This window comes from Chenopodium album, chromosome 17, assembly GCF_948465745.1.
Source record: "Chenopodium album chromosome 17, dcCheAlbu1.1, whole genome shotgun sequence".
In the NCBI taxonomy this organism is placed as follows: domain Eukaryota; kingdom Viridiplantae; phylum Streptophyta; class Magnoliopsida; order Caryophyllales; family Amaranthaceae; genus Chenopodium; species Chenopodium album.
This window is the reverse complement of record NC_137850.1, coordinates 5,533,474-5,552,372: the sequence shown is the minus strand read 5'-3', so window position 1 is coordinate 5,552,372 and position 18,899 is coordinate 5,533,474. Positions and strand designations below refer to the sequence as shown.

Here is an 18,899-nt window from a genome sequence, read left to right as displayed (position 1 = left end):
GGGTTTTTTGAATCAATAAACTCATGTTATGATAGAATTCACTTTCTTTTTATAATTTGAGTTTCGATGCCAAAACTTTTTACTTTTAATAGCTATAAATTTTACAAAATACTCCCTCTAAGGCAACCTTATTTATCTCTGCACTTGTGGTCCAACTTATGTTTTGTAAACTTTTTATTTCTTTTTCCTACGTTGACATTTTCTAAATAAATAATTCTACCATTTTTATTGTAACAAAGTCAAATAAAATGCCTAAAAATCGGCAAATTGTTGCACTTTAAAAAAGATAAATAAAAATGAGAGAGTATATATAGTATTTTTGAAAGAGGAAGGATATTGATTTAATAGATTAAAATTTTCTTGGATGATTCATGAAAGGAATTATGTGGAAGGTAGTTCTATATCAATTAATCAATTAATCAATCAATCAATCAATTAACCTATACTAAAAGTGAATCTAAAATGACACTTGTCACGATGTCATTAATAATTTTCACTCCTTTTTTTTTTGCCAAATTTTAATGACTTCCATTTTATAAGCTACAATAATACTTATTTCTATTTTGACAACATATCTAATCCAATCATACTCAATTTTTTTTAACATATATTCTATATACTATTAATCTTTTAGTTACAAATATACTAACATAGATTAAAAACAAGGTATTGAAATATATCATTGTCCAAGATTATTATAATATTAATAAGGAGTATTAATTTTTTCCTCCAACATTAATCATTTGACAATAAAATTTATTTTAATTAAAAATAGAAAAATCATTTTGGTGGCGTAATTTGTATGAATCTTAAAATTATACATAACGTTTATACAAACAACAGAACAAAATTATTTTATTATATTATACACCCTCCGTTTTATAGGCTAGAGTTGGATTTGCACATTTGCCGAGACACAACTTTAATTATCAACATCTTTAATTAGAGATTATTAAAAAATATGATTTTTTTTATATATAAAAGCCGACAATATGACAAATCCAACAACATAATATATGATCATATTTATATTATATATTGGTAAAATAAATTAAGTAAATGATGACACATGAATAGTGTAAAATATAACATATATTGAAAACTTCAATCTAATTACTCTACACATTTTATGCAATGTGATTATTAAAATTAAAATAAAAACTGCTACTACTCACTATAAATATATTTTAAAAAGTTGATTACGGAATACTAATTATCCTAATGTAATATAAAATCAACAAAATTTTCATTTAATGCCGGTCAAAGTTTGTCAACAAAAATATAAGGACAAATATATGTATATGAGTTCGTATACGGGTACTAACCTTTTTTTTTTTTTTTGAAGACATATACGGGTACTAACCTAAACTTATATTTTCATTTTCTTATATAAAACCTAATAGCTTCTAAATTTCTATTACTAAATAATTTTTTTATAAAATTCAAAATAATAACCTTTACGCATTTGACATTAATTAAAATTCAAGTTATTTTATCAAAAATATTTTTTTTTGTGATAAAATATTGTTAAATTAACAACCATTCTTTATTCCCCTCAAAATAAAAAAAAAATAAAAAAAAAAAAAAAAAACCATTCTTTATAATTTTTGTTGTAAAGTTTAACTATAATCCTGCATGATACGGAACTTAACCTAGTTATACTATAAACTCACATAAAAGAATTGTTCATGCCATGTAAAATCTATAATATGATTATTGACAACCTACTAGAGTACTATACTATAACCTCTCACACAGTTATTTTTAACTCAATCCAGCTTAGCATGTCAATCCTCGAGAAAGGGAAGAAGTGAGACAACAGACAAGTATCACGTGATGACTGTTCCCTTAACCCTTTGCTTGTCTGTTAGACATCTAGTAAAGGCTCTCAGTATAATGTATGCAAGACAAAGTGTGATATGAAATGGCTAAGTAGCAAGTATGCAAAGAAGGTTTTCAAAATTGCTTAGATTGTTTAGTTAAAAGTGTAAAATGAGTTTGGTTGTGTTGGTTGGTTGTATAAATGAATCTTGGTGCCTATTCATAAGCATTTATTCTAGCTAGCCCCTAAGGTTGGTTCTAGTTACAACCTTTTCAGCTTGATCCCAAATCTAAAGGAATATACGTACGTGAAGGTTTCTACATAATTCTACTACATAGTCCTCTATGCTTAGTATGCACATGAGGGTTCTAGACATCTTCATGCTACAAGAGCTTTTTAGTGCCTTCCATAGTATTCTAGAACCTTCCAACAACACTAACCTACAAGTTGTACACACGCCTTATTTCCGGATCTTATCTCATCTTGGATCAACGACGCCACCCTAACGTTCCTGAGCCCAAAATATGCTAGATCTCAAGTTCGAGCACATTTGAAGCCCATTTGACCCTTCAAATGGCCCATCATTATGAAACTGTCATATGGTGGTGTATTAGAAATGCACAAATTAAACTAAAGCTCTTTAAGGGAAGAGGGCTGCCAACCATCCATGGATTCCATGGAAACCCCTAGGCCATGAAGTTGCCTTCTTGCCCAATGACCTATTCGACACCCCTTATTGGTGTGAAATACAACCGCGACACATGACCCTTACTAAAGCAGTTAGCACAGGTAAAGCTCTTTTATGATTTAATAAATGAGCCGATGTTTTTGAGTAATTTTAAAGTTTTAATAAATGAGCATGAAAATAAAGCCATATATACTCCTTTGTATAGGTTCATAGCTAGACAACTCATTTATTTTAGTTCATGAACTCATTTATTCATGTTCATGAACAAGCTTATTAATTTAATTATCTTATATTTATTCCATGAACAAACTAGTCAAACACATTTATAAATGTGATTCATTATTATTCTAAATTTTCAAAGTAAAAGTGCAAAACTCGTTTATAAAAAGTCATTGATGAACTCAACTCAATAATAAAATAATTATCCACCTACACAATAATCTCCTACACAAACCAAGCTTGTACAGATATCTGAACTCGACTCTACAAGCTCGCCAAAGTTAAATGAATGTAAAATGTTGCAAGTATTTTGAAAAGGAGGGAGTAGGCAAAGAAGCTACTCTTCATTATCCAAAATTCAACTAATTCCAAAAACCAGTATAATCAGATGATCCTCAAACACCATTTTTTGGATGAGAGCCACTTCCACATTCTAATAAAAGTCTTCTCTGTACAAATTTGACAAAAGAGCTTCGTATTCAAGAACAATTATGTTCACAATTCATTTCGTCGGTTGCCCAAATCGTCAAATTCGGTATGGATTTTAAAACACAATTAGAAAACAACACTATGCATGTTTACTCTTGACTCACAGCACCTTCTCATATAGTCATATCTATCTCAATCCTCTAGCGTATCCAGCTCTGCTTGACTAGAATCATTTCCCAAACCGTCTTCCTAAGTTTGTACAGAGGAAACCAATGCACATTTACAAGAAAGCTTTCACCTTCATAATCAACAAAATTATCTTTTAGATTTCTAATCCTACCTTATAAATTTACATTTTAAAATTCTATCTAGATGGTCTCGACCAGACGACAACATTCCATATGTCTGACAGGTGAGGAATTCAAGATGGCAGCTCCAATTTTGCAACTATTATTGTATAGGTGTGCAAAAATGGAAAGAGTACACAGATGGAGCGGGTTGCATAATAGAATAATATGAACACAATGCAGAGAAAAAAAAAATTAGTTTTGCCTAACTAAAGTTGTTCCTCATTAGAAAAACATAATAGCAGCATGGAATACAGTTACTTACAGGAATTTTGCTGTGGGTTCTGCAGACAATATAAACAGAGTGGTGCACATTATGATACGGTGATACCCCAAGGAGTATTAGCATTTTTATTGAGTGTTCTTTGTAATATGTTACAGGGTGATCAGATTTGTTGTAGATGAGGGCCAATATCCAGACGAAACCTTAAAGCTATACTCCCGGCTCCGCTCCACTTGCAAGTTGGTAGAGTAGGCATCGCGATATCAGAGTGCTTCACTTAATTGTAGTCTAGGTGGCTCGCTGTATTAACCACTGCAATCCTCCAACCATCAAGCTAATCAGATACTTCTAAACAATAACCAGTGTCCCAATTTTATCCTACTTCAGCAATATGCAAGCAAATGCTAGCCCCTGCATAATTAATAAACATAATTCATAGTTAATATGGTGTCGGGAATGGAGGCAGGAAATAGGTCTTTCAGTTCGGGTTGATTTGGTCCAAGTTCTTTTCAGGTGATGAGATAATTGATTCTGTTTCGATTTTAATTCACAATAATAAGTTTTGGACATGTTTGGAACTATTATCTGGATCTACTCTAAATATTAACAAAATATGCGTTCAACAAAATTTTTAGTTGTAAGCAATAAAAAGTAAACTAAAAGTTCTTGGAAGTTGTGCCAATGGTGGTCAAGGATAAGATTGCTTATGAAAATTCTCTTTTTACATACATTCAATCATTATTAATTAATAGTCATGTATTATGGTTGGGTTCAGCTAATTTAAATTTCAGTTTTAAGCCAGAATTTAGCTATCTAATTTCGAGTTATTTGGATTTTGATTGGGTAAATGAGTACTAGTCAGTTTTGTGAGGCCTAGTGAATGATAAGTTAGCATCTTGATTTACATTCCATTTTTTTAACTAAAAAATCAAGCACCATTGAAAAGCTGAAGAATTACACTAAGGGGGGCCTTTCCCACCAATATTAAGGGATAAATTTAAACCTCAACCTCCAACCTCAAATAAACCAACACGGAAAATGAGACATGATAGGTTGACCAAATAAGTGTAAGCCTAAAGAAAAACTACACACTGCTCGACCAATTAAAAAACCCAATAAAATAAGTTGTGACCATAAAAAAAATGTCATTCTTTAGGTATTAAACCAAAGTAACCACAAAATAGAACAAAACCTGCCTAGCACTGAGCCTTATGCCCCTTACACCTTCCACATGGAATTTATACACGACAGAACTTTGAATGAGGCCACCAAATCAAGAGTTGAACAGCTTTTTCTTACCCATTTTTGCTCCCTTCAGAACTTGCTTATTTATACCCTCATTTAGACTCTCCTTCCATACCCAAAAATACAACTTACAACAACAAATACCTTTTGTCTTCCCACGTCTCATGTCAACTAAAAAAGACCCTTCTTGCACACAAATGAATTGTGACTGAACATACATAGACTGTATGAAGCATTGGCCGACCACTCGGTTCACTAAGCAAAGCCTATAATGAGGCACAAATTACAATACACAATTCATAGTCTCAAATATTAGCTACACAGTCTCCTTTATGACATACTTCCTCCGTTTTTTTTTATTACACCATTTGGGTTTGGGCAAAAAGATTAAGAAAGGAATTAAACAACAAAAATGCACATGTGACTACAAAGGAAAGAGAGTAAAAGTGAGGTAACAAGGGTAAATGTTAAATGTGAGTCGGGATAGGCTTGGGTATTTGGCAAATGAACACAAACAAAAAGTGTATGAAAGCATACCCCAAAAAAGAAATGGTGCAATTAATATGCAATTTCCTAGAAAGGAAAATGGTGCATTAAAAAAAAAAAAGTATTATATTGCAATCCTCTCCGTAATCTCAACATCATCTTTCACAACCCACTATGAAAATATTGAAAAGGAAATTTGGGAGTTTCTAACTGAAAGCTCACAAATGGTTCTTCTTTAGTCCTCCCTCCCTACTGAGCTTGGTGGTAACAAACACAACTCTCAAATATATTTTCTCTTTAATTGAGCAGAACATTTCCAGTCCAATTAAAGCTAAAAAATTCCCCAAATTGACATTAAAGCAAGAAATTTTACCAGTATACATGCTTATCTAAGCCTGTCAAATTTTTTAAATGCTACGTAATTGATAATGGCAAGTTGCCCAAAAGATATTATTGACTGCAAAACCCACTTTATTCAAATCATCTAGCAGAACCGTCTATTGATATGCCCTCCAGATTAAGCAAGGGAAAAGTGTACACAATTTAGGGTTGCAACACACAGCTTTGTATTGACGGTCCATCTCAATCCTCTAACATTTTCATAAACCACATTTAAAACAGAGAAAATAGCAATGAAAAACAACAGGGCAAGGGGGTCAAAGCAAGAAGAGAAATAAGAAAGATATTGATGAGGCTGGAAAAGAAGCTCGAATTGATATCCCTATGTGAGTTTGAGACATGGATTTAAGAATATAGATTTTACATAGTAGGTGGAAAGGGAGGGGAAAAATAGATGGGAGAGGGAAACTCCAAGTTGTTTATTTAAGTCAATCTCACAGGGGTACAAATAGGTTCAGGGCTATAAGATGAATGCGTTGACAAATACAAACCATAAAGCAGTAGTTTGGTTGAAAACTCTTACCTATTTAACCCTATCCTTAATCTAAAATACACATATCCTATCCTAGAGAGAAGATTCCCCTTACCTCTAAAAACGAGGGAACAACACAGAGCATGCAAACACTCTGCATCTCCACCTCTTGGCCTCTAACCCTCATCTTCTAATTTATCTCAAAGACTCCACGTACTGCCCTCCATTTGCCCCTAAATGAGCTAAATTCCATCTGTCTTCTTCCCTCAGTGCCAATAGTCAGCCCATTGTTTTTCACTTACCACTAATCCTATATTGCAACCCTGTTATGGGTAGCTCAGCTTTTTAGATTTGGGGTAAAATCAGCTTTATGAAAAGAAGAAAGGAGGAAGAGAATTGGAGAAAGCAGTTGCACTGATAGAGAGAAAAACAGAACATGAAGGGGAACAGCATGACTGACTTGGGTGAAGCAAGAAAGAGGGATTTGCTTGTAAGGGTCAATGTGGAAGGCAGTTGGTGACCTAGGCTATCCCTTGATTAAATTATTAGAAGTGGTTTTGGGTGGTCATTCCTGTATAATTTAATTGCAGATTAAATTGTGGCTCAAAACTTTAAAATTTAACTTACTTTTCTTCTCAAAATCTAAAAGACTCCCCCCTCTTCTTTTCATAATAATAATAAAACAAATAAATACTTCCTCCGTTTCACTAAAATTGCAACACTCCTCATTTTATGTTTATCAATGCATTATATCAATCAATAATATCCTTTGATATTTTGAAAATAGAGACGTATCTAATAAGATCCAACATGACTATATTTTTCCTTGACCATAAATCATACTTCCTCCGTTCTTTTTTAATCACAACGTTGGGGAATTTTAAGCTTGTCAATGCACACTCTGTACCATTTAAAAGAAAACTTTGATAAGAATCTAACAAGACCCCACTAGTGTACCAGACTATATTTCTTCAACGCATCAAGCACTAAAGGCGATTAACAGAGTGTGTGAATAGTGTAAAATTTCAAACGTTGCGATTAAAAGAGAACGAACAAAGTAAGTCATCCGTTTATTATTTTTTTACTTGCAATACTTTTGCTTATGCACTATTCATGTACTCCACTTTAACTAATAATTTAAAATTAAGTATAAATGTAGTCATATGGGATCTTGTTAGATTCGTCTCAATTTATACATTCATAATATCAAATTCTTGTAATTTAATATATTAATGAACAAAATAATGTATTGGGAAACATGAAATGAGAAATGTGCAAGTAAAATGAACGAGGAAATAGAAGTTAGTCACAATAGAGCATGTGAATAGTGCATAAGTCAACGCATTGTAATTTTAGTGAAACGGAGGAAGTAAATATGGAGAAACATTCTTGATTGCATACCTGAGGTTCCTACACATTAGGCCACAAGTATTAAGTACCAACCAACTAAACACCGCCAAAATGAAGAGACTTGTGATGTAATCAATCAGGTAACTGTTTTACCAACAACCTATGGTCTTCAATTGCCTCTTAAAAACCAAGAAACTCAAACAAGCTTGAATGTGCCCTGAAATATTAAGATAGGAAACCAACCAATTAGATTAATTAATCCATTAAAAAATTTGAAATGTAAATGCCCTGCCTTAATTTCTGCCAAGGCAAGTAATGGAGTTAGTCCTACAAGCTACAGCTGCTGCAATGAAGAAGCTCAATAACAGCAAACCCAGCAACTATGCAACAGGCTATGTTAGCAAGATTAATGGCTCCCCATCAATACTCTATAGTCTATACTAAAGAAATATCCCATAAGTACACGTGTCGAGTCCACAAATAAAATTTTCACGCCAAAACTTTTTTTTTCCCCTTAAAATATAATAAGGTATTTTATTTTTTTTTAAAAAAATCTACAACCTAAAAAACCCAAAAAAAAAAGAACAATAACGTACAACTTTAAATAAATAAAATATTTTTTCTTTGCTATATAAGTAAATAGGAAAAGATTAAAAATAACATCACATAAATTAGCGATTTATTACCCTTTAAATTTCATAATCAATTCAACTGAAATTTATTGTTGCAAATAGAAAATCACCAAACTAAATAAGTTTTATTTATATATTAAGATTAGAAAATGTTTTATATTCCCTTGAATCTTCATTTATTAATCTATAAAATGAAATGTTCATTTCCTACTGAAAATAGAAATTCTAACTCAAATTTAAATTCATAATCTATCAGCAAACTACAAGGTCTACAACAATAGAGATTCTCTATATGAATGTGTCTCAACTATAATAATTTGTTAAGGTAAACTTATTAAAAAATTTAAATGTATACAAAACCTATAAAAAAAAATACAAACTTAGAGTAACTATATAAAAATTTATCTGTGAATATCCAAACTAGTTAGTCAACTCAATCTATGGAGCATAATAACTGGTTAAATGTTCATCATTAAGTCCAGTTCAACATCAATAGATATTTGTACAATATTCTGTCATAACAAAGTTCATCATTTCCCAGTTTTTCTGTTTCTGCATAACAAATAAGTTATTACCCATTATGCGACATAGTTATAAGAAACCTGACACTCCCTCCGTGTTTTAATAAGTGTTAGAGTTTAACTTTTTTTCACTGTTCACATAATGGCTTTGACTTGAATAATTTGCCAATATATAAAAAACAAATGTTATTGTAAAATACATTGTTGGATTCGTTATAATGTATACTTTCATAGTATCCAATTTCCTATAATTTTACTAATATATAATAAGATGGATTAATGGTCAAAGTCGTGTCTCGCCATGCGTATTTGGTCAAATTGTAACACTTATTAAAACACGGAGGGAGTATCATTCAATAATAAAGATTATAAAGAGCTAATCCTAAATTTTCTTACTCTAAAATTCTCCAAGATCTCTCTCAAAGATGAACTAAGATTAATGACAATACATAGAAATATCTGCTAAGTTGAAGAAAAAAAAACTATATCTTTTTTCTTTGGTGCAACATTTCTACTCCCTCCGTTTTTTTTTTTTTTTTTTTTTAATTGCAACACTTCCTATAAACGGTCGTTTTTCTATTGCAATACTTCCTTAATTGAAAATACTATTCACTATTTTATTCTATCTTTCCTCAAATGGTCCTCATTCATACCCCACTCACACTTTGTTAACACTTAACATTTCCCTTCTCTCACATCCCTTACTTTTACATAAACTATTCACTCACTATCACTTCTTCTTCTTCTTTTTTTCAATCCTCCTCAAATGGTCCTCATTCATACCCCACTCACACTTTGTTAACACTTAACATTTCCCTTCTCTCACATCCCTTACTTTTACATAAACTATTCACTCACTATTATTTCTTTTTTTTTTAATTATTTATTAATTCCCCAACAAACCCCACTTACATAATATTTTAACAAATTTAAATCAACCGTATAACAACTCCATGCCAGTCAAAGTGTTGCAATTAATAATACAGAAAAGTTTTTTTTTTTTGTACTTCATATTTTTTATATTAACTACCTTTGGTGATTTATTTAAAAATAGTTAGTGATCTTGTTAGATTCGTCATGATGTATAAGTTTTGCTTGTAATAATCAAAGATAACAGTTGAAGTTTCACATTGGCAAGATGAAGTTTGCAGTTAGAGACTTGTATCACGGATCCATCCTATTGTGGACTTTTAAAGGCTCAGTACCTTGGACTATTTCACAGTGGCAATAAAGTCGTTTTGACTGATTATAAGAAGAGAAGTTTCAAGTAACAATGATAGAAGAGCCAGCAGACTAAGTGTCAAGTACCCATAAAGGAAAGAGTAAAACTGACATAAAGCCACCATACTACTATCTCCAAAACTCTAATTAGCCTCCACCCCACAATATAGGGGTGGTAAGATCAATGCAGCTTGCTTTATTAGCCTGAAGATGATTTTATCAGAACCTTGCTTCAAAAGATAATTGACTAAGCTAGTATTTTGAGCAAAAATAGAGAAGAATTTACAGAGACATTACATTCAGGGCATTTGTAGAAATTAAAAAATTAATTTGAAAAAACCTATTTTACATTATTTTGATGTAATGTGAGTAATAATGGAACTTCAGCCGATGGCATGGTTCAATTCATTGGGGGTAGTAGTTGGGGTAACTATCACTAATCACAACTTTCTTACTCCATAATATATTGCTCAATATGTTGAAGAGAGGCAGAATTCCACGTCCTTAAAAGAGGAGCTTAATAAATCTTCATGATACTACAATAATCTATAGCATAGCTCACAAAACTAAAACAATCTCGACTTCTTTAATTATTCAACATCTTGACCATTGCATCATGTTTCAAAATCCCACACGGATCATTACTTACCAGCAAGCAACATAATTATTGTATTTTCCAATACAGAATAACTTCTTTTCAATATATAACTACACAGTAAGAATTTTGACTATAAAAGTACATCAATAACTGAACTATAAACAAGATAGAAAAATACAGATTGGCAGCATTACCTTGGTAGGACAGACACAAGTTTGGTGACAGCTTCAGCCTTGTGTGCTCCTGAATCCTGATTTAGTCAGATCAATGGCTTTTCCCAAGATAATCAAATGTATTTGCAAAGCTACTAGTCGGGACTTCCTCCTTTCCAAATGGCCTGCAGTGCTGTGCCTTGCATGATTCGGGCAGTCAACTCAGGTTGGTGTTCAAATGGATTAAGAGGAATTAATCCCTTATCTTTGACCTCCAAGCCATAGACAAAGGGGAGTCTGATCGAGACAAAACTCTCCGGAGGCAATATAACTTGACATCCAAGGCTGAATTGCAGCTGCTGTTCGTGACTTGAAACACCTTCCAGTTGATGGGGCTCCTGCACAGATGCAAGGCAGGTATTAAATTCATAGAGATAATGGACAGTCAACAAAAAGATAAAATATCAATTATCAACCCTGTGGTCAAGGTTCAAGCACGAACTAACCAAACTACCAATTACATACTCATTATTACAAATATATATGCAACAAAGTCAAAAAAGAAAAGTGGTCAGTGAATACCTCAAACTGTACAACAGGGTTGGTTGCTAATACAACAGGAAAAGGAGGTGTAACCTGCAGCCAAGAAACGGACAATTATCTAAACTGCTCACAAATGATGGCCTCATAAACTTGCAATAGACCACTTTGACTCAGTATTAGGAGAGAAACAGTAAGCATATTTAACTGGCATCAAAAAGGGGATCATGTAATGCAATTTAAGTCATTCTGTCATGACTGTCATAGTGTTGGTGTATTAATACATAGGATACAAAGTAAGTTAAGAGGAGAAAAAGAATACAAAAAAGAAATGGAGTTACATATATATTATTCACAGAATCTTATGGTAAACTACTAGAAAAAGACTTCTAAGCAGAATCCCAAAATATCCAGGGATGCAATCTGAAATCTTCTGAAGTAAGTCAATCCATTCTGTAGTTCTCCTATGTCAGATATTGAGGAGGTTTACATAATGTTACCATAACTTAGCCTTTCTTTAGCATTCCCATTTTTATTTTATTTAAAAAAAAAAAAAAAAAAAGAAAAGAAAAGAAAACCTGACAATTAAAAGGTATCTCATAACAATATATAGTACACAGGTGGCATCAAGTCCAACAAGAAGGTTATAAGATGGCTAGAAGCTAAGTGTCAACTTGTAAAGGGTAATTGGGCAATTTGGCTGCAGAAGAGAGAAATGTAGCATATCAAGAAAAAACAAACAAGACACAAACATTGATTTTTGTGTTCAATTAGCTTAATTCAATCTTCCAGTTGATGTACAAAAGACAATTTGAAGAATTCAATAGTTCCGGAGAGCAATCAAGCACAGTCAAGTATTAATTTGACAATTTCAAATGCATTTGATCTAACAAGCATACTAATGTCAGGTTAATTAAATGTAAAGACGAAGTGGAGTGAGATTCATTTTCAGGAATCCATGAAGCTGTTCAAACTATTACATTAAGACAAGGTCATTTTGGCACTTAGAATAGATTTATATAGATTCATGATATTACATACTTCCTCTGTTCTTTTTTTATTGCACTACGAGGGATTTCACACTTGTCATTGCATTACTTTAGCTATTAATATCTTCAATTACACTTTTGTAAAACTTATAAAAAATTGACATTTGAAAAGTTCTTATGGTGCAATAAAAGAAAAACGAAGGAAGTATTATCTTCGAAATGAACTTCTTACTTCTTAGGCATTTTATAATATATTATTTTTTTCCCTAGCTCACAGCCTACATTTAGTTCTTATCAGACGTTTATTCAAGGCTTGATAGAGTAAGGCTTCACAGGCAAGTATGCTTGTATACTTGTGTTAAAAACTTTTGACATGGCTACTGGTTAGCTGATATTCCTTAAAGTTTATATTTCTAAGATGCATAGCACTCAGATGAGTCTAATATAGCCTAAGTATTATTGCATTTTGGCAAACCCCTTTTACCCCACACTATTTACACCTTTACACTCTTTCTTACTTTATCCACCTTTTTCTTACACAAACCCACCTTTTTACCTTATCTCTTTAACTTTATTAACCTTTTTACTAAACACACTCATCTTTTCCAAACTTACATAGAAACAAGAGTCATAGGTAGAGAGGAGGAGGAGTAGGAGAGGGTAGAAATTGTGAGATGAAAAGAGTTGACATGATGGAGAAAAAGAAAGCCAACTCAAATGAGTAGGCATAAATTTCCCAAAGTAGCAGAATTACCTAGGAATTAAAAAAAAAAAAATCATTCCAATTGGATTTAACATAGGTTTTGTTCTCTTCACCTTATTCTTATTACTTACTACTATATAAATCAGACCAATCAGCACAGAACTAAACCAGGTGACTAGGCGAGAACCTAAAGAATTCAAACGAGAAAACCTCAAATAAGGTGAAGAAAAGATAGCAATACGGGCGAAGAAAAGAGAGAAATAAAGAAAAGGGCCCCATTTCGTGAGGAGAGAGGTAATGAGTCCACAAACCAAAATGGATATGTTGCAACTAGTACAAATCGACCAAAATTGCAAGTGTTCTACTTAAGAGAGAATGAAGGGTATAGAGGGGAAGTTTATATGGGAAAAAAGGAATAGTTAAGTAAAAGGTTTAATTCAATTCGGAAATTTATTTTCTATAAGATTATTAAAAATAAGGCAATTTACATGCCTCCTTAGAAATCCCTGAATGGATATCCAATAGCAGATATCAACATGGTAAAATTTGTGAAAAAAGAAGAGAGAAGCACAAAGATGAAGAGTTCAAGATGTTAACTGTCAATCTACCAAGTGATACCACTGAAAATAAATAAGTTTCATCAGTAAACAAACAAGGTTGATATAACTACATAAGCATTAAGGAGACTGATGCACAAGATTTTCATACCACAAAAATCCTCTGTAACTGAGATATTGTGCCTGCAAACTTCAAATTTTGCCCATCCTTCTTATTCTTTGATGCCCTGCAATGCGGGCAATTTAGGTATAGTGGTAAATTTCTGTTTAGCAATGAAAATGCAGGCCCATTATTCTCCATATTTAGAGAATGGTGACTCTGTTGATCTGTAACGGAATTAGGTGGAATTGATGAATCAAAAAGTGTATGTTCCACTGGTTTAGACAATGATATTCCATTCACAGCAAGATTGCTGTCAACCACAGCTTCATTTGCTTTATCCAAATTGCTAAATTTGTGTGTTGTAGCATTACCGCTTGGCAACCGATGCACTTTACCATGAAGATCACTCTTACCCGATTTCAAGGGACCCCTATTCTTACGATTAACATGTTCCACAGGACGAGTAACCTGAGATCCTTCAGGCAACGAGTATGGCTGCCCAAGTTGATTCAAAATTTCTGAAGATAATATAAAGCGGTGGCCACGCGGGCATTCATGCTCAAAACCAACATAAACTACAAAATGCCTAACAGAAGGATCAAACATAGTCTTTCCCCCATTAGCATTATTATTCTCAGAAGCATTTTTACCATCATCAACATTTAACGGAATTACATTGCTACCTATATGCAAGAAAGGATTACCATCAACATGGCCAACATTGTTCAACCCAGATTTGTTCTCTGCTCCTGCAGTAGAGACCTCTTCAGATTTTTCAGATCTTTGAGCATCAGTAGTAGAAAGGTGACTTTGCTCTGTGCTTGCAACTCTTACAGCAATTTTTTTAACCCCTTTTCCTGGACCAGATGCCAGCTGTGCCTTTGGCTGTAAAGGGGGAAATGCAGAATTAGAAGTTGTTGATCCAGCAACAACCTCAGAAAAAGCTTTCTTCATTGTGGTAATTGGAAGACCTCTACCAAAACTGATCTTTCTATGGTCAGGTATTGAATCGTTCATAACTTTTCCGTGGCCTTCCATTCCATTCAGTTCTTCACCTGTCTCCACCAGCAATGTTGTGCTCTTCTTGGCATCCTTGACTGCAGTTGATTCAAGTTTAAAGTCTGGCTTACTGCGGAAGGACCCTTGCCTCAGAGCATTAGCAAAGGAAACATTTGAGTGCTTCTCATTCTGAAGAACAATAGTCCATTTCAAAAGGAACTTTTGATCATGCGGAAATCCAGCTTGAAGCAAACCTTTAGAAGAATCATAGTACTGTGCCCCTCCAAGCCGAACCACAGTCCATGATGAAGGCTGAATAGGCCATTTGTCACTCAATTTTGGCAATTGCAGCATAGGAAGAAGCTTGTCACACTCAGAAAATATTTTAAATTTGATATTAGCAGATTCAAAATCAAAAGGGTCGGCTCTTAATTGTCGAGAGCGGCCACAAGCACAAGCATGAAGAAATACATATCCACTCTTATGTTCCTTGCTTGTGGCATCTGAAGATAGTCCATCATCTTTGACTTCGTGTCTCTGGTGCATGCACGGTTTTCCAGTCAAACTGATAGCATCACATAGTTGCCTTCCAGACTTCCAGATTGACACGCATTCATCCTCCAATTTTTTTTTAAATTCCTTCACAGAAGGACCCTTTACCATTGAGTGAAAAGCATATAGAGCCTTTTTTAATTGAGTTTCATGCTGTGATGTTGGGTAACAGGGAGGCAAGTCTTTTAAATAGACTTCCATAGCAGCCGGTAGGGCTTTTTGGCACCATAAAGCCGAAAATTTTCTATTGATCCCCTTCCCACTCTCCAATAGAGAAAGTGCAGTGCTAGGTGGATCAGCACCTTTAGAAGCGATCCCTTCAACAAGAGGAGGGACACCATTACGTTGCCGGAGTTTCCTTCTATTTATATCAGTTTCATCAACAGAACCGGGTTTTGCAGACAAAATTCCCTTTAAAATTAGTTGGCTGGAAGACAACCACATTTCTAAACTGGGAAGCTCAGGAACACTAGTTGCCCCTCCAGAAGAAGCAGATGCTGCAGCTGCTGCTGCAGCTGCAACAGCAACCATACCAACACCTGCTGCTGAACCACTGTTTGCATTTGTAACCATCCCCCCTTTTCCTCTTAATATGTCAGCCTGCCTAACAATAAACTCCTTTAAAGTCATGATGTCATCCTTATTTCCACTCTCACTGTGACTTTCAAGCAACAAAACATCAGGAGTTGCCTTTCCACTCAGAACATCTTCTACAAGTCCTGTGGCGAATTCAAGAGACTCGCCCCTCAAGATTCCAGAGCTGTCTAAAAGCACAACAGCTCTTGATGCATCAAGGGTTAATAATGGAGCTAAACCAGTTATTGAACCACTTCTGGACCCTACATGACTACTACTTTCAGACCCCGTAAGAGTCCGGCATTTTTTTATCAAAAATCGAATTTGAGTTTCAGTGGAGGATTGCAATTTCTTAAGTAAACTACCTTCAGTTTTATTTATTGGGCGAGAGAGCACAACAACTGAACTAGAACCCTTCCCTGGCAAATCTGATCTAGCCAAGCTGCTCAAACCTGACTGGTTAGAGGAAGATTCATTTGACTCCTCAGCCACAGCACTGGAATTCACCAATTCTGAGAAATCATCAACAAAAGCAAAGAGCGTAACAGGAGTACACTGCCCAGGAAATAGTGCAGTATATGAACCTAAAGTTGACATGACAGATATAGAACTGTTTCGATTTGAGATGCCAGTACCTCTTCGTGGGGAAGGACTTTTAGAGGATGTTGCTAGGGTAGGAGGACGAGAAGATGATGATGAAGGCCTAGTAATTGAGGGCAATATACTATGTGATTTTAAAAAAGGCATCAAAGCATGTTTTGCAGACTGCAGCATTCGTAAATTTTTCAAAAGATGAGTGTCAAATCGTGATCCCTCTTGGATGTAAACAATTACATGGCACACCTGCAGTAACATGGGAGTTCCAAATTTTTCCTTAACATCAATAGACCATTTACCAAGGGAGGAAAAAAAAGGGCAGTAATTTACAGAAACCATTCAAAACTTACCAAACACAGAAGATGAAGAATAGAATTTTAAGGTGCTTAAAAGGAGGAGTCAAACCACAATTGCTTCACTAAAAGCTTTCATTTTATTCTTTTGACAAGGAAACATGTTAGAAAGAACATGACCGCACTATGTAGTAAACTGAATCTCAATAATTACGTTTCAAAACATGAAATCTAGATCAGAGTTAGCCTGTATTCCAATTTTTTAAGGTCTACCACGACCTAGATAGCAAAACTAGTTAGCCATAGTCGCTCCAAGTAGTCTACAAAACCATGTTCTTGAAACACTACACCCACCTTCCTCCTCTCATTAACTAATGAAGTAAATCTACAAATTAATTATCCAACCACCTATGGTAGTACTTAAAAAAGAGCTCGCTATGTTACTTGGACTCTTCATTTTATGTAATTTACCCGTGTTGGACACTTCGACCCTTCATTTCATCCTATGATCAAAATCATGAAAATATGTCACAAAATAGCTGAATCAAACACTTAGACACATACCCATGTCGCACACGAGTTCCAAAGCCCGAGCAAGGTTCACTTATCTATTTATTGAAAAATGTAGACCACTTATCAATAATCAATTGCAATGCATAGTTTTATACATAGAATATTGTTCATATCTTCATTCATATGATCTACCCCTTCATTTCTCTAGTCAGCAATTCTAATCACAATATAGGGCAAATAACATTATGTCCTTCATTAAAAATCCAATTACAAACAATCAATAATATCAAAAAGCTCATAGTAAAATTAAGTAAATTGAAAAGAAAATAAAAGAGCTTACAGTGAACATGAAGAGCATTCCCTGAATATCCCCAAACTCTTGTTCTTCAACACCGGAATCGAAACCGGAACCGGAACCGGAACCGGAACACATAGCAGGACATTTGATCGAACACATTTGAAGAAACAGCAAATTCTTCTGCTTATCATGATAATAACTAATCCTACGATTACTAAACCAAAGCTTAACCTCTTCACTAACCTCCTCATTGTCATCTGAAGCGATGCTAAGGGGAGTATCGCAGCGACCGGAGCCGAAGACATTGGAGTCGAGGATTCGATTGATGAGCTGAGAAACGTCGGAGTTGCGTCGGGCGATGAATCCGACGACGACGACGCCGGAGGGAAGTTGCGGCGGCGGAGGTTGGGCGGGAGTTGCGGAGGAGAGAGGCGGGCGAGGCGGCGGAGGTGGCGGCAGAGAAGGAGAGGAGGGAGATGGTGATGAAGAAGAAGGTTGTGGAGTTGGAGGTGGACGAATTAGGACTCGCATTGAATTGGGGTTTGGTTTGTTGTCCATGCTTCAATTGTTTTTGAATTGAATTGGGTTTGAATATATGGTGGGATGTTAAATAAGTTATGCACATTACACTAGCACATACACTATTACTATGGCCTGCAGCACTAACAAAATAACTCCGACCGAGTAACCCCTATTAAACCAACGAAATAACTTCTTTGATGGTTGGCCACATGATGTGACCAGCCACATATGAAAGTTTGTGTAGAATTTATGGGGTTTATCTACTTATGTAATGCAATGAAATGAAACACCTTTGGTTTTTTTTCACTTTTTGTAATTTTGTTGTTAAGGGTGGGAAATTATTAAAAAATACCCCTCCTTAAAAAAAACAATAATTCATTACAATAATTAAAGGTATTCTACTCCATAATAAATAAAAATTAGATAATTCTTAAGCCCTGCTCGATTTTTGAAAATAATAGTATTTGAAACATAGATTGAAATCTAAAGAGAAATGAAACGTAACCGTTAATATTAGTAATGAACAGGTAAATAGGTAAGTAATAAAGTTCCTAGGCAAATTAATGATTCAACAAAAAAAAATAGAGGAAAATTTACTTTAAAGAACTCTAATTTAGTATAGGGTTATAGACGATTAAAAGGTTAAGGCACAATTTGTCTTATTTCAAATGATATAAGTTCAAATAAGATGTTTTTTTTTTTTTTTTTTTTTTTTTTTGACAAGAAAATAAGATAAGTTTATTTAGAAAGAAAATGATAATTTTAGGTGAATTTATTAAATTTAATAATTTTAGAAAACAAAATATTAAATAAAATAGGAAAAATTAAAACTAATAATCCCATATTTGCCTCA

At 34.0% G+C, this 18,899-nt stretch overlaps 1 protein-coding gene across 1 annotated transcript; it reads right to left on the bottom strand.

Annotated features, from left to right (window-relative positions):
- Positions 1-3,689: 3,689 nt before the first annotated feature.
- Positions 3,690-18,119, bottom strand: LOC145587487 (uncharacterized). Its single transcript, XM_081644222.1, has 7 exons — positions 17,567-18,119; positions 13,745-16,666; positions 11,387-11,440; positions 10,945-11,202; positions 10,847-10,901; positions 7,732-7,897; positions 3,690-4,139 (listed from the first exon to the last, which is right to left on the bottom strand). The coding sequence occupies exons 1-4, from the start codon at positions 18,080-18,082 to the stop codon at positions 10,960-10,962; spliced, it is 3,735 nt and encodes a 1,244-aa protein (XP_081500348.1). The 5' UTR covers positions 18,083-18,119; the 3' UTR covers positions 3,690-4,139; positions 7,732-7,897; positions 10,847-10,901; positions 10,945-10,959.
- Between the last annotated feature and the right edge of the window lie 780 nt (positions 18,120-18,899).